Source organism: Solanum pennellii, chromosome 6, assembly GCF_001406875.1.
Source record: "Solanum pennellii chromosome 6, SPENNV200".
Lineage (NCBI taxonomy): Eukaryota > Viridiplantae > Streptophyta > Magnoliopsida > Solanales > Solanaceae > Solanum > Solanum pennellii.
The window spans coordinates 54,594,688-54,605,418 of NC_028642.1; the positions used below are offsets into that span (position 1 = coordinate 54,594,688).

The 10,731-nt window shown below is 33.9% G+C and overlaps 2 protein-coding genes across 2 annotated transcripts; one reads left to right on the top strand and one right to left on the bottom strand.

The window, feature by feature from the left end:
- The first annotated feature begins 1,189 nt into the window (after positions 1-1,189).
- Positions 1,190-4,330, top strand: LOC107023807 (CASP-like protein 4A3). The gene is made up of 3 exons (XM_015224617.2): positions 1,190-2,103; positions 2,744-2,879; positions 3,821-4,330. Exons 1-3 carry the CDS (start codon positions 1,493-1,495, stop codon positions 4,013-4,015), a joined length of 942 nt encoding a protein of 313 aa, XP_015080103.1. The 5' UTR covers positions 1,190-1,492; the 3' UTR covers positions 4,016-4,330.
- Positions 4,331-4,337: 7 nt separating this feature from the next.
- LOC107023808 (general transcription and DNA repair factor IIH subunit TFB4) lies at positions 4,338-9,784 on the bottom strand. Its single transcript, XM_015224618.2, has 11 exons — positions 9,663-9,784; positions 9,462-9,559; positions 9,114-9,357; positions 8,728-8,774; positions 7,944-7,981; positions 7,823-7,868; positions 7,607-7,660; positions 7,434-7,502; positions 6,516-6,592; positions 5,690-5,785; positions 4,338-4,780 (listed from the first exon to the last, which is right to left on the bottom strand). The coding sequence occupies exons 1-11, from the start codon at positions 9,691-9,693 to the stop codon at positions 4,708-4,710; spliced, it is 873 nt and encodes a 290-aa protein (XP_015080104.1). The 5' UTR covers positions 9,694-9,784; the 3' UTR covers positions 4,338-4,707.
- Between the last annotated feature and the right edge of the window lie 947 nt (positions 9,785-10,731).

A 10,731-nucleotide genomic window follows, 5' to 3' on the forward strand; every position in this document is an offset into this window, starting at 1 on the left:
TACCTACTCACACCTGCTACTATCTTTCACTTTGTTGCAGTCAACACACTCTGTAAGTCACAATTTGTAAGACTACTGAATCTGAAGAAAATACATCAAATTTTAGGTATTTTGTCTGTTTGAATGGACTGATTGTGAGTCAAACTTGTGGGTGTCATATCGTGGAACATAAAGAAAAGGAAAAAGAGCTCAATCACCCACCACTTATAAAGACGATGTGAATGTTGAATTTTGGAAATCGTGTAAGATATTGCATGGTGTAAAGTATATTCTCTCGTTTTAATTTATATGATATGGTTGTAGCAAATTATTAGCATGAAACTTTTATTAAACATACCAAAAGAGATAAGGTGGGACAAACAAATGACATGAGCTTTTTTGGCTTTTTCTTGTTCAAATTTTGGGACTAAAGAATCACGATTCACAATTTTAGACTATAGTTTTAACTTTTAACAGTTCAATTTCAGCATTTAAACTACCCAAATTTAGTTGTCATGGTTAAAGTCAATTTTGACTCATTTTTGTTAGATTGAATTTAATCAACTTAATACTGTATATTTAAAATTTAAATATTCATAAAATTGTACGATAATCAATTACTATTAGTTACAACCTTTTTCTTGTTAAATGAATAACATATGTTTTAAAATACTAGTCTACATTCACATAATTAGACTCTCAAGAAACAAATATAAGAATTAACACGAGACTAAGTACTTAACCATCAATTATAGTAGTACTCGTGATTAATTAAGCAAACATTTTACCTCACTTTTATGATTTAGCTATCTTTATTTATGGTAATTTGGTATAAACACCAAAAAGGAAAAGTCACTTGAGGTAGCAAGTGTTCTAGATTATAGTCGAGTTACAAATATGGTAATTTTTTTTATTTTTTCAGAGACGTTTAATTAAATATGGATAAGTATATATAGACAAAGAGAATCTTATAAAAAGAGTATAGACTGATCTAAATAAGATTGAGAATTCATCCAAACCTCGTTCAATGGAAAATCACATTACATAATAGTGAAAATTAAATCATATGTATATGATAGATGTTGAATTTTATTTGAATTTTTCGTGTATTTACGTCTTCATATTTTGACATCAAATTTACATAAAAAAGTTCTAATGGAAAAAGAAAAAAAGAACAGCATCGTATTTTAGCATGCATTACCCTTCAATAATATCACGTAAAGAATCACTTCCTTTTTAGATTCACGTACAACTTAAGCGGAACACTTTTTTTATCATCAGCCAATCATTACTCGCCACGTCACACTAAATTCCAAAAATCTCCACCTGGCACTCTCACATTGATTAATAGAAGAGAACACCATAATACCTATAGACCTCCATATGTAGTTCACTACATCTCCAGTGATTCAAAAGTATCGACAAAGACAACCCACTTTGTTTTCCAAAGTATTTTTCTTCACAGTTGTTCAAAAATCTCTCAATAAAGATCAGATTTTTCAAGAATCCCACCATGAAAAATCCAAACCCAGAACCCAATTTCAGTTTAAATCATCGAAATCTTCATAAACAGAGTAGTAGTCATTTATCAATGTCGGATACAGAGTCACAGGTCAGTCAAATTGATTCTTTCCATTCACCGCTTCGATCCGAGTCGCCATTACGTTCTGATGATCCTTTCCCTGAACCCCAAAACCCCAAATCACCTTCAAAGGCAATCGTTGCAGTAGACAAGTACTTTTCCCCACTCAGATCATCGCATAAACTTTCGTCGGAAAATTTGAGTTCGCCGGCGACTCCACCGCCGGCGGTGGAAAGGAGGTCGCCGCTGGTTTATGTAAGTAGGGCGGTTAGGGAGGATATGGCACCTGGGGTGACGAAGGTGGGTCCGGTACGTGGTGGTGGTGCTGACGTGGAAGGGGGAGAAGTTGGAGGTGAGAAGCGGTCGAGGGCGGCTGTAGAGTCGATTCTTGAAAGGTCGCAAAGGGATGTTATGATGAACAGGGTGGCGTTAGGGTTTAGGGTTTGTGAGGTTATTTTTTGCTTGATTTCGTTTTCGGTTATGGCAGCTGATAAAACTCAAGGTTGGACTGGTGATTCATTTGATCGTTACAAAGAATACAGGTGACCATTTTCTGCTTATATCGATACCTCTGTTTATGTTGTTATTTTTGTTTCAATGGTAAAGAAAACATTTTTAAGTGGAGAAATAAATTTTGCACAGAAGCAGTAGTCTGTGCACCACAGCTGATAGATTTTAGCTGAAATGTGAATTTTTTGTTTCCTTTCATCAGAAGCAAATACAGTCAAACCTCTTAATTACAACATGGTTGTTATAAAGAACATACTATAATATAGCATACTTCTTTCCGTTGATAGTCTTACTTTTCTTTTTAGTCGGTTCGGAAAGAATGTCGTCTTTTCATTTTTTGGCAATTCTTGAATTCTAACATTTCACGTGTTAGGATCACAAGATTGAGGGACATTTTGGTACAATCAACATATCTTTAGTTTGACACTATAAGATACAGAAGTGTTTTTGTATTTTTTAAATTTCGTGTCAAGTCAAAGCTAGACAAACAAATTGAAACGGATAGAGTAATATGAAAGTCGGTTCCCAAGAGAGGTCTGACTGTAATTCTGTTTTGGTTGATCCAAGGGATTCATAGTTGATATCTTTCTCATGTTTTTTCCTTTTTTTCTGGTTAACTGTGTCCTTGCTTTCCACAGCTTTAAGTAATGTTAGACCTAATTTTTGCCACAGGTATTTGGTAGCTGTTAATGTTATTGGATTTGCATATGCTGGATTTCAAGCATTTGATCTAGCACTAAATTTGGCAACTGGGAAACACTTCCTCTCTTACCATATGCGATATCATTTCAATTTCTCAATGGATCAGGCAAGTAATACCATTTCAACTGGTGTGCTTCCATAAATGTGTGTTTCTAGTTTGAGGTGAAATTGGTAACTGGTATGGTTTGCTTTTAGGTATTCGTATAGGCCCTTAGAATGTTGCTAACAGGGAAGGGTGCAGAGTCTGGATTATTCCACCTCTATGTATTCAATTGAGCTGCTTATTTGAAGGAAAAATAGCATTTTTCAATGGCTTCTTTAGTCCTGGTTTTTTATCTTTATGTAGATTTTAGTTTAGAGTCGTGCTCGGTCAAAAAAAAAAAGATTTTCCTCCCCACTCTGAGGCATATGATTTGGATCCTTGGGAACAAGTCTTAGAGAAAGAGATGGCTCAGCTCCACTAGGAGATGGGAAACTGTTTTAGTTCAGAGCTATTCGATAACTTCTTTCAGCTCTAGTGTTGAAGAAAAACTTTTCAGTGCCTCATCTAGGCTGAAGGCTTTGGAAAACCTACGCAGATGAGCTCAACAACGGATAACCTATAGAATTAATTACAACACATTGTCATAACTTCCTAAAGATATTTGGACCCTCCCATAAAGAGGTTTCAGCACTTGGAGAGCAAGAATTCGGGGCTGAATAACTTATGGATGAAGTCATCATTAGGAAGGTACTAGATACTTTTCATGGAACTAAGATGACGAGTGATATTTGAGAATGAAATTTTACTTCAATTGCCAAAATTATCAAAGCATACGTTGGCCCTAGTATGTAGTGTGTATGGACCCTAAGGTGTTGTGGTATGTTGCAGTGTTCATGACATTTACTCAAAGCTTCTTAAGTTGTATAGTTTCTATTTAGCCAGTTGAAAACTTCTGGGTCAGTTTAGTTTATTGTTATTGTGCTGGTTATCTAGCTTTATTAGTCTTGCTACTGTTCTGTGTATATATACTCTGATGATAGTCTTTTGTTCTCGTACCTGTGCAGATACTGGCATATCTTATTATGTCTGCATCATCTTCTTCTGCAACGAGGGTAGACGACTGGGCAACAAATTGGGGAAAAGATGCATTCACAGAAATGGCAAGTGCATCAATTGCGATGTCTTTCCTGGCTTTCATTGCTTTTGCCTTCAGCTCTATCCTATCTGGTTATAGCCTCTGCAACCGTAGTTCCTCATGATCTTGAAATGAGTTACAACTATCCATCCATCGTGTAATTTTGAGAAATTACTGCAACAGATATTAATGCCTAGTGGATCAGAAGTTGTACAGATGTAGTAAATAGATTTAGCTGTATAATTAATCTCTTTTTTTCCCCACTCCTACTGCAGAGGAATAAAGTATACAAATCCGGTTGAGCAAATTGTATTGTTGAGTACGTGAAAAAAATAACGTCAAATATGCATATATTCTTATGGATATGGTATATGTTAAATCTATATGATGTATTGAACAGTGTGAATGTGAAACATTTTCATTAAGAGACATAATCAAATCTTGAGTTCAGGTAACAGTTTGATGTATTTGCAATTTGTACCTTTTAACTTGTTTTGGAATTCTACTCAAATTTTCACTTGGACAATAACATTTTTATATTGGAAGTTCATAAAATACAGACAAGTTCATTAGAATCATCCTATGTATTCCTTCACCTAGAGAAGGAGATTCTTGACACTGGAAAAAGGTCAGCTACAAAAAAGCTCCCTCTTTCCTTAATTTCCTCTTCCTGCTGCTGAAACATAGTCTAGTATCATTAGTCCAGTTTGGACTCGTCTTTAATATAACCATCTGGAAGTTCATATCATAAGAAATCTATTGAAACACAGTAGTGGCAATGGCCTGAGGTGTTAAATAGGCTTTAGGATTATCTATTCAACTACCATATGAAGTCCTCCTCTGATCCGAGGCTGAGGGATCCTGCTTTCGTGCCTCCCCAAAATTTGATCTGCATTTTATGGCATGAACTAAAAAATTAGGATACCCAAACTCAATGAATTGAGTTATCAGCGGAGTGAGTGGTTAAAAAACAGTTAGGATGCTACTACAGATAAACTTCTACAATATTAAATTGGAATTAAGCAACCCTTTTTCCTGTGTCTTCGGTTTTTGTCTGGAATTTACTCAGGAAACAAGAAAAGAATCCTTAAAATGTAATGACAAGTTATCCATTAGCACTTACTAGGTGAGTGATGTTCATGTATCTTCTCTTAAGAAATTCAGATAGTTAACATAGTGCAAGGTAGGTAACATTGCCTCAGCTTCTATGTTTTTCAATAGGGCCTTTTAACTGCACCTATTATCCCTATGATTGCTGTTCAGAGTTCAACCTTTCCAGAAAACTAGCAGATATTATGTCGCAAAACATATAAGTGAAAATCACATAACTAGCATACACATTATTATGTCCATACCACCCTTGTCCTTGCAAAAAATATGAAACTATAACCAATAACCAATACTTCTAGTTCCCTTCTCGTATTTGGTGGGCGGTCTAGAAGGTGAGAAGCTAGAGATTTTGAATGAAAACATAAGTGTACATAGATTGAAAATATGTATTTATCTTCTAGCGTTAGTGTTAAAACCTTGATGTAATGAAGCTAGGGCATGTAAATCATGGCAACTCTCCCTATTAGAATATAAGAGTGCTGTTCATTAGAATACCTCAACTCCTTGTGTGTACAGCAATAGAACTCCTAACTGATCAAAAAGTAACCAGTACTGCCAGTAACAGTGACATGATCACAAGTTCATGTGAACTCTTTGGACGGAACATTATTCTTAATGCAGCATAATTAATGAGAAAATGAGAAGTTCATCAATGAGACACTTCAATAAGTTTATAATGAATACTCACCCACAAGTTGAGCATTTCTTGTGATACTTGCAGAATATTGATAAACAAACAGAGCATATGAAACCCATGTCAATCGTGTTTTTATGGCAAAAGCACCTGAAAATTAGTCGCACAACATAATCAGATGAGCAGCTATACTTAATGGACTGTGAAGGGGTGAAGAGTACCCAATACCAATTGGGGGCTAAATCCAAGAATTTGTAAGAATAGACTGGAAATTGGAGCACAGATTTATTTGAGTCCAGATAGGAGGAAATTCAATAAATACTCTACTTTTGCTATTAGTAGAGAATAGGTCTCCTTGATAAACATTGTTTTCTTTTTTCAGGATAAGTATGCTATCAAAAGCTGCACTCTCAAAAGTTAGTTGTAAGTTCGTAACACTCGTAATGACTCAAAGCTGAGAGTTGGGAAAGATATGGTTAAGACAAAATTAACAGATGATACAACAACCTCAAATAAGGAGATCCAAGGAGAATTTCTGTCTGCCAAAAATACGAGTGGATGATGAAAGCTTTTGTTTAATTGAAGTAAAAAAAGGTATAATAGGAAAGAGCTTTCACAATGCAAGAGAAAAGGTGGTACAACCATTCTTAAATGACATTGAGCTAGATGGATAAAACACTTAAGCTCCGTAGGTAATTTGAGACGATTCAAGAAGAATGAGATAAGCTAACACAACGAACTTGAACATTGACAATAGAAAAAGTTGAATACTACCATTAAAAAGAGTACATAAAATATTAGTGAGGATACATACCAATTATTATATTACCAGTTCATCATATGTGACATAACTTGAATAATAGACACACTAATCACTTACGATGCACGGAAGTCAACTCCAACAGGTCTGGGAAGTTGCAAGAAGCTCCGAGAATGTAAATCAGTCGCAAAAACTGTCTGTATTTATTACAGTCTTGTCAGTATTTTCAAACGGAAAATTAGATCTCAAGACAAGACATTCTACATATAAAACATCTCAAAAATAAAACAAGGCATTTAACCATCTTACAGATCACACCAGGTGAATGAAAGCACATGGTACACCAACCGCATCAGACAGAAATATGCAACTTGATATTATATTGATGTGAAAGCACATCTTGAATAAGAAATCAATTTCAATATAACTTCTGGTGTAGATACTGTATTCTAGTCGTGGAAGTGGTTTTAGCAATGGGTCCATTGCATTCCATGAAACGTGAACGAAATGTTGAAAATAAGGTCATACAACAATTACATCTTCATTCATGATATTATTATCTCCTACTCACATAGACAAATGAGAAGTTCACTATAGAGGGCAAAAGGAGAAGTCATCGGACTGCGGCAGTCCAGATGACATTTGGAGAAGATTTTCTAAGTCCACAAAGAGTACATTGGTACTTTTCAGTCATAGCCTTTTGGTTGATCATTGTATCTCCAACACCAACAATAGTAGCACATATATTAAATATTTAACACCAGATTTAAAATAGGTCAAACTTTTGGAAGGTCTTTTTAGTGTAAGCTCCTTGGAAACAAAAATTGCATACACTAAACAAATCAAAGTATAGTGACTTGTTCAACATGCTTACACATCAGATAGAAACTAATGTCTGAAGGCAGCACTGGAGACAACCGTAGATGTTCAATGTTGGATCCATGCTATTGACAAGTTAAAATGCTAAGCTAGAGACAACTTAGTATTTTTTTTTACAAAGAGAGAAAACTGAGTATTAATAATTTTAATAACACTTACAGAGAGATATTGAAACAGTCCATCTGATACTTGGGGTTTCAAATATACACCACCACTTATGTAAGAAGCCTGTTCCCAGATAGATATGCACCATAAGATCAGTGAGCCAGAAAATAACTCATGCTGGGAAGGAATAGATTTTCAACCAGAACTTTCAGGTATAGAAATGCTACCTGCTGAAGAAAAGCAGAATGCTGAGATCCTATTACACATGAATCAATGGGTACCTGCAATAAAAACGCATTGCATTTCTTAGAGTAGGATCACAATATGGAAATCTAAGTCCCGATCCCTAATTTTGAAAATTCTACATTTATGAAGACAATGTGACAACTTTCTAATTAATCAAGAAGGAAAATTGAAGGAAAGAATTGTTAAATCCTATATACCATCGAACGTTGAGCTGAGAAAATTGAATTCATGACTGCAACATATCTGCAAAAAAAGAACATGTTTCAGCAGAGAACCTAACAATGAGAAGATTGTAGAAGCTGTGAAGATCCAACATACTGTCCCGGCCCATCTGGAGATCCATGCAGACACAATATCTGCCATAATTTCAAGCACATTTTCTTAGCAAGTATCAATATTCATATCCAACATAACAAAAAAGGAATCAAATTTTAAAGTATAAAACAAGAGAAGACACATTTTTTTCCTAACAACTACCTTACTGATAAATGATCAAATTAACAAACACAAAAATGATGTAGTAATATCTGATAATATCACATTAAGAAATTGCCAATGAAATGGGATCAGAAATGGCATTTCATCGGGAATGCTAGTTTTTTTCTTTTCTTGATAAGGATGGGGAATGGTAGTTTCACTATACCATTGGATAAAAATTGCAGTACAAATAAATCAGGGCACATTGAAGTTTAATTGATGGTTTTGTTTAAGGTACATAAAACATAGAAAAACTTAAAGTATTACCTCACCAAACCCCCATTATGTTGATTATGCACCTTTGGGGTTACGAAACACTCTATCAGAAGTAACATGAAACATAAAAAGGCCAAAGAAATCACTGGATAAAACTCAAAGTTCTTTTTCCCCTTGGACGAAGAGATATTTCCATAGATAAGGTATTTGGCATAAGAACATGTTATGCTAATAAATACTAAAGCTTACGATCCCTATGGGTCGACCAGGAAAATATCACATAAGCATAAAATCTATAAATGTAACTGGATAAACAAAATGATACAAGTAGAAATTCTCATAACTAATTCCACCAATTCAAAATCCCAGAAGAACCCATTTTCAATTTCTTCTAATATAAGGAACTTACCCTAGGTTGTGGATGAAGAGGCCCTGAACGAAATACCCGTTGAATGTCTAACAGTTCACACAGGTCAAGAGAAACACTTCCTCTAAACAAACATGAATTCAAAGCTATACAGCATAACAGATAAAAACCAGTGGCAGATATAGATAATAGAAACTCAGTATTTTCAAATACGGAACATGAATACATGAGTAAGAAAACTAAAATCTAACCAAAAAGATTAGATTTTGTATCTAGAATTTCAACAGTCAGTAAATTCAGTGCTAAGAGCTTCAAAGAACAAAACCTAGCAAGTCCAAATTTTGGTTCTGCATCTCGATAAAAATCATTAAAATTGCACTTCAATAAGAATATAAAAAAACCAACAGACATGAACTGATTGAGGATACAGCACAAAGCCATAGAAAGTGCACCAGAAAGCAGCGAAAACCCAACTCCATCAACAGAGTCTTCTTGACTCAAGGACTCATCTTTATCCACAAAATCCTCCAGTTTCTCCAACAAACACTCAGCTCTTTGCATTGACGAGGTAGACGAATCGAATACATAATCACATGAATTGTACCCAGTTGCAATCACAACTACTTGGTTCATCTGATTCAGTAAAAGTATCGAATTCAAGAAAGCAAGAACCTGCATTTCCCCCATATATTCCAGTATCAAAATTCAACAATGGAGAACACAAAACTATTCATTTATAAAAAAAAAAACAAATTTTGGGTTTTAGGGGTCTTTACGTGTGATATGAATTTAGGGAATGTGAAGGCAGTGTTCTTCATTGAGCTCCAGAAGTAGGGATTTGTATCAACCAGAACCATCAATAGGCTCACATCGTCTGAAAGTATTCAAAAGAGATTAATTTTAACACATTTTCCTCTTATTCCACTAACATGTACTTATTGCATACTTCAGCTACACAGACAGAGAGGGAGACAGACCTGCGTAAAGCTTTGATGAAACCGGTGTCATGGCCGCCGGTGGAATAAACCTTAATTCACCGGTCAGGTGTAGAGAGCGTCGCCGATGCAATATACTGTCGGGCTTTGCCTTTTTACTTATATAATGCTTATTTTTATGGAAAAATTTCATATATGGCAAACTTATTTGATTAAATAACATTATATGGTATAGTTTACCTAATTACATTCTATCGGTATAGTTTAGTTATTTTAGGTATCTTTAATTTTTAATTTTGTATATAGTTTAGTTATTTTAGGTTTCTTTTGTTTTTCATTTATACAATTTTATTTTAAAAAGTGATTTGTAACTGAAGCGTTAAATATGCTAACAATAAATATAGATAATGCCATAATTTAAGGTAAACGTCCCTTTTTTAAGGTAAACGTTCAAATTTAAATTTTTTTTCAAAAAAATAAGAATTATACAGCAATTGAAACAAAAGATAAACTTGTTTTTGCTGTTTATGAAACAGCAGTTCATCAATTTTTTTTATTTTTTCTTTGTAATCGAATTCAGGTAAGNTCATCAATTTTTTTTATTTTTTCTTTGTAATCGAATTCAGGTAAGTGTTCATTGGATGAAAATCCATGTTTAATATTGCAATAATTATACAATGTTCTATTGGATTTACAAATTTTGATTTATGTGCGTTCATTATTGTGGTGTCATAATTTTTATTTTTTTGTTGAAAAACTAATTTCAAAATATGATTATTTTAAGCAGAAATTTCGTACTATACAATTATATACTTTTTGTTAATGTAGTATTTTTATATTATAAAGAAGATCAGTGTAAGTGAATACAGGTAATCGTTGGTGATAATTGTATATAGCCATAAAGTAAGTGTTTTGCTTTTGATACAATTATATACTTTCTTTGATGTAGTATTTGTATATTAAAAAGAATATCACTGTAAAATCAATTCAGTAATTTGATTGTATAATATGTACAAAAACAGTCAATTTTAAAAGAAGTCATGTACAGATTAATTTTTTGTATATGTCTACAAACTTACCTTTTTTGTATATTAATATATGTACATGAATA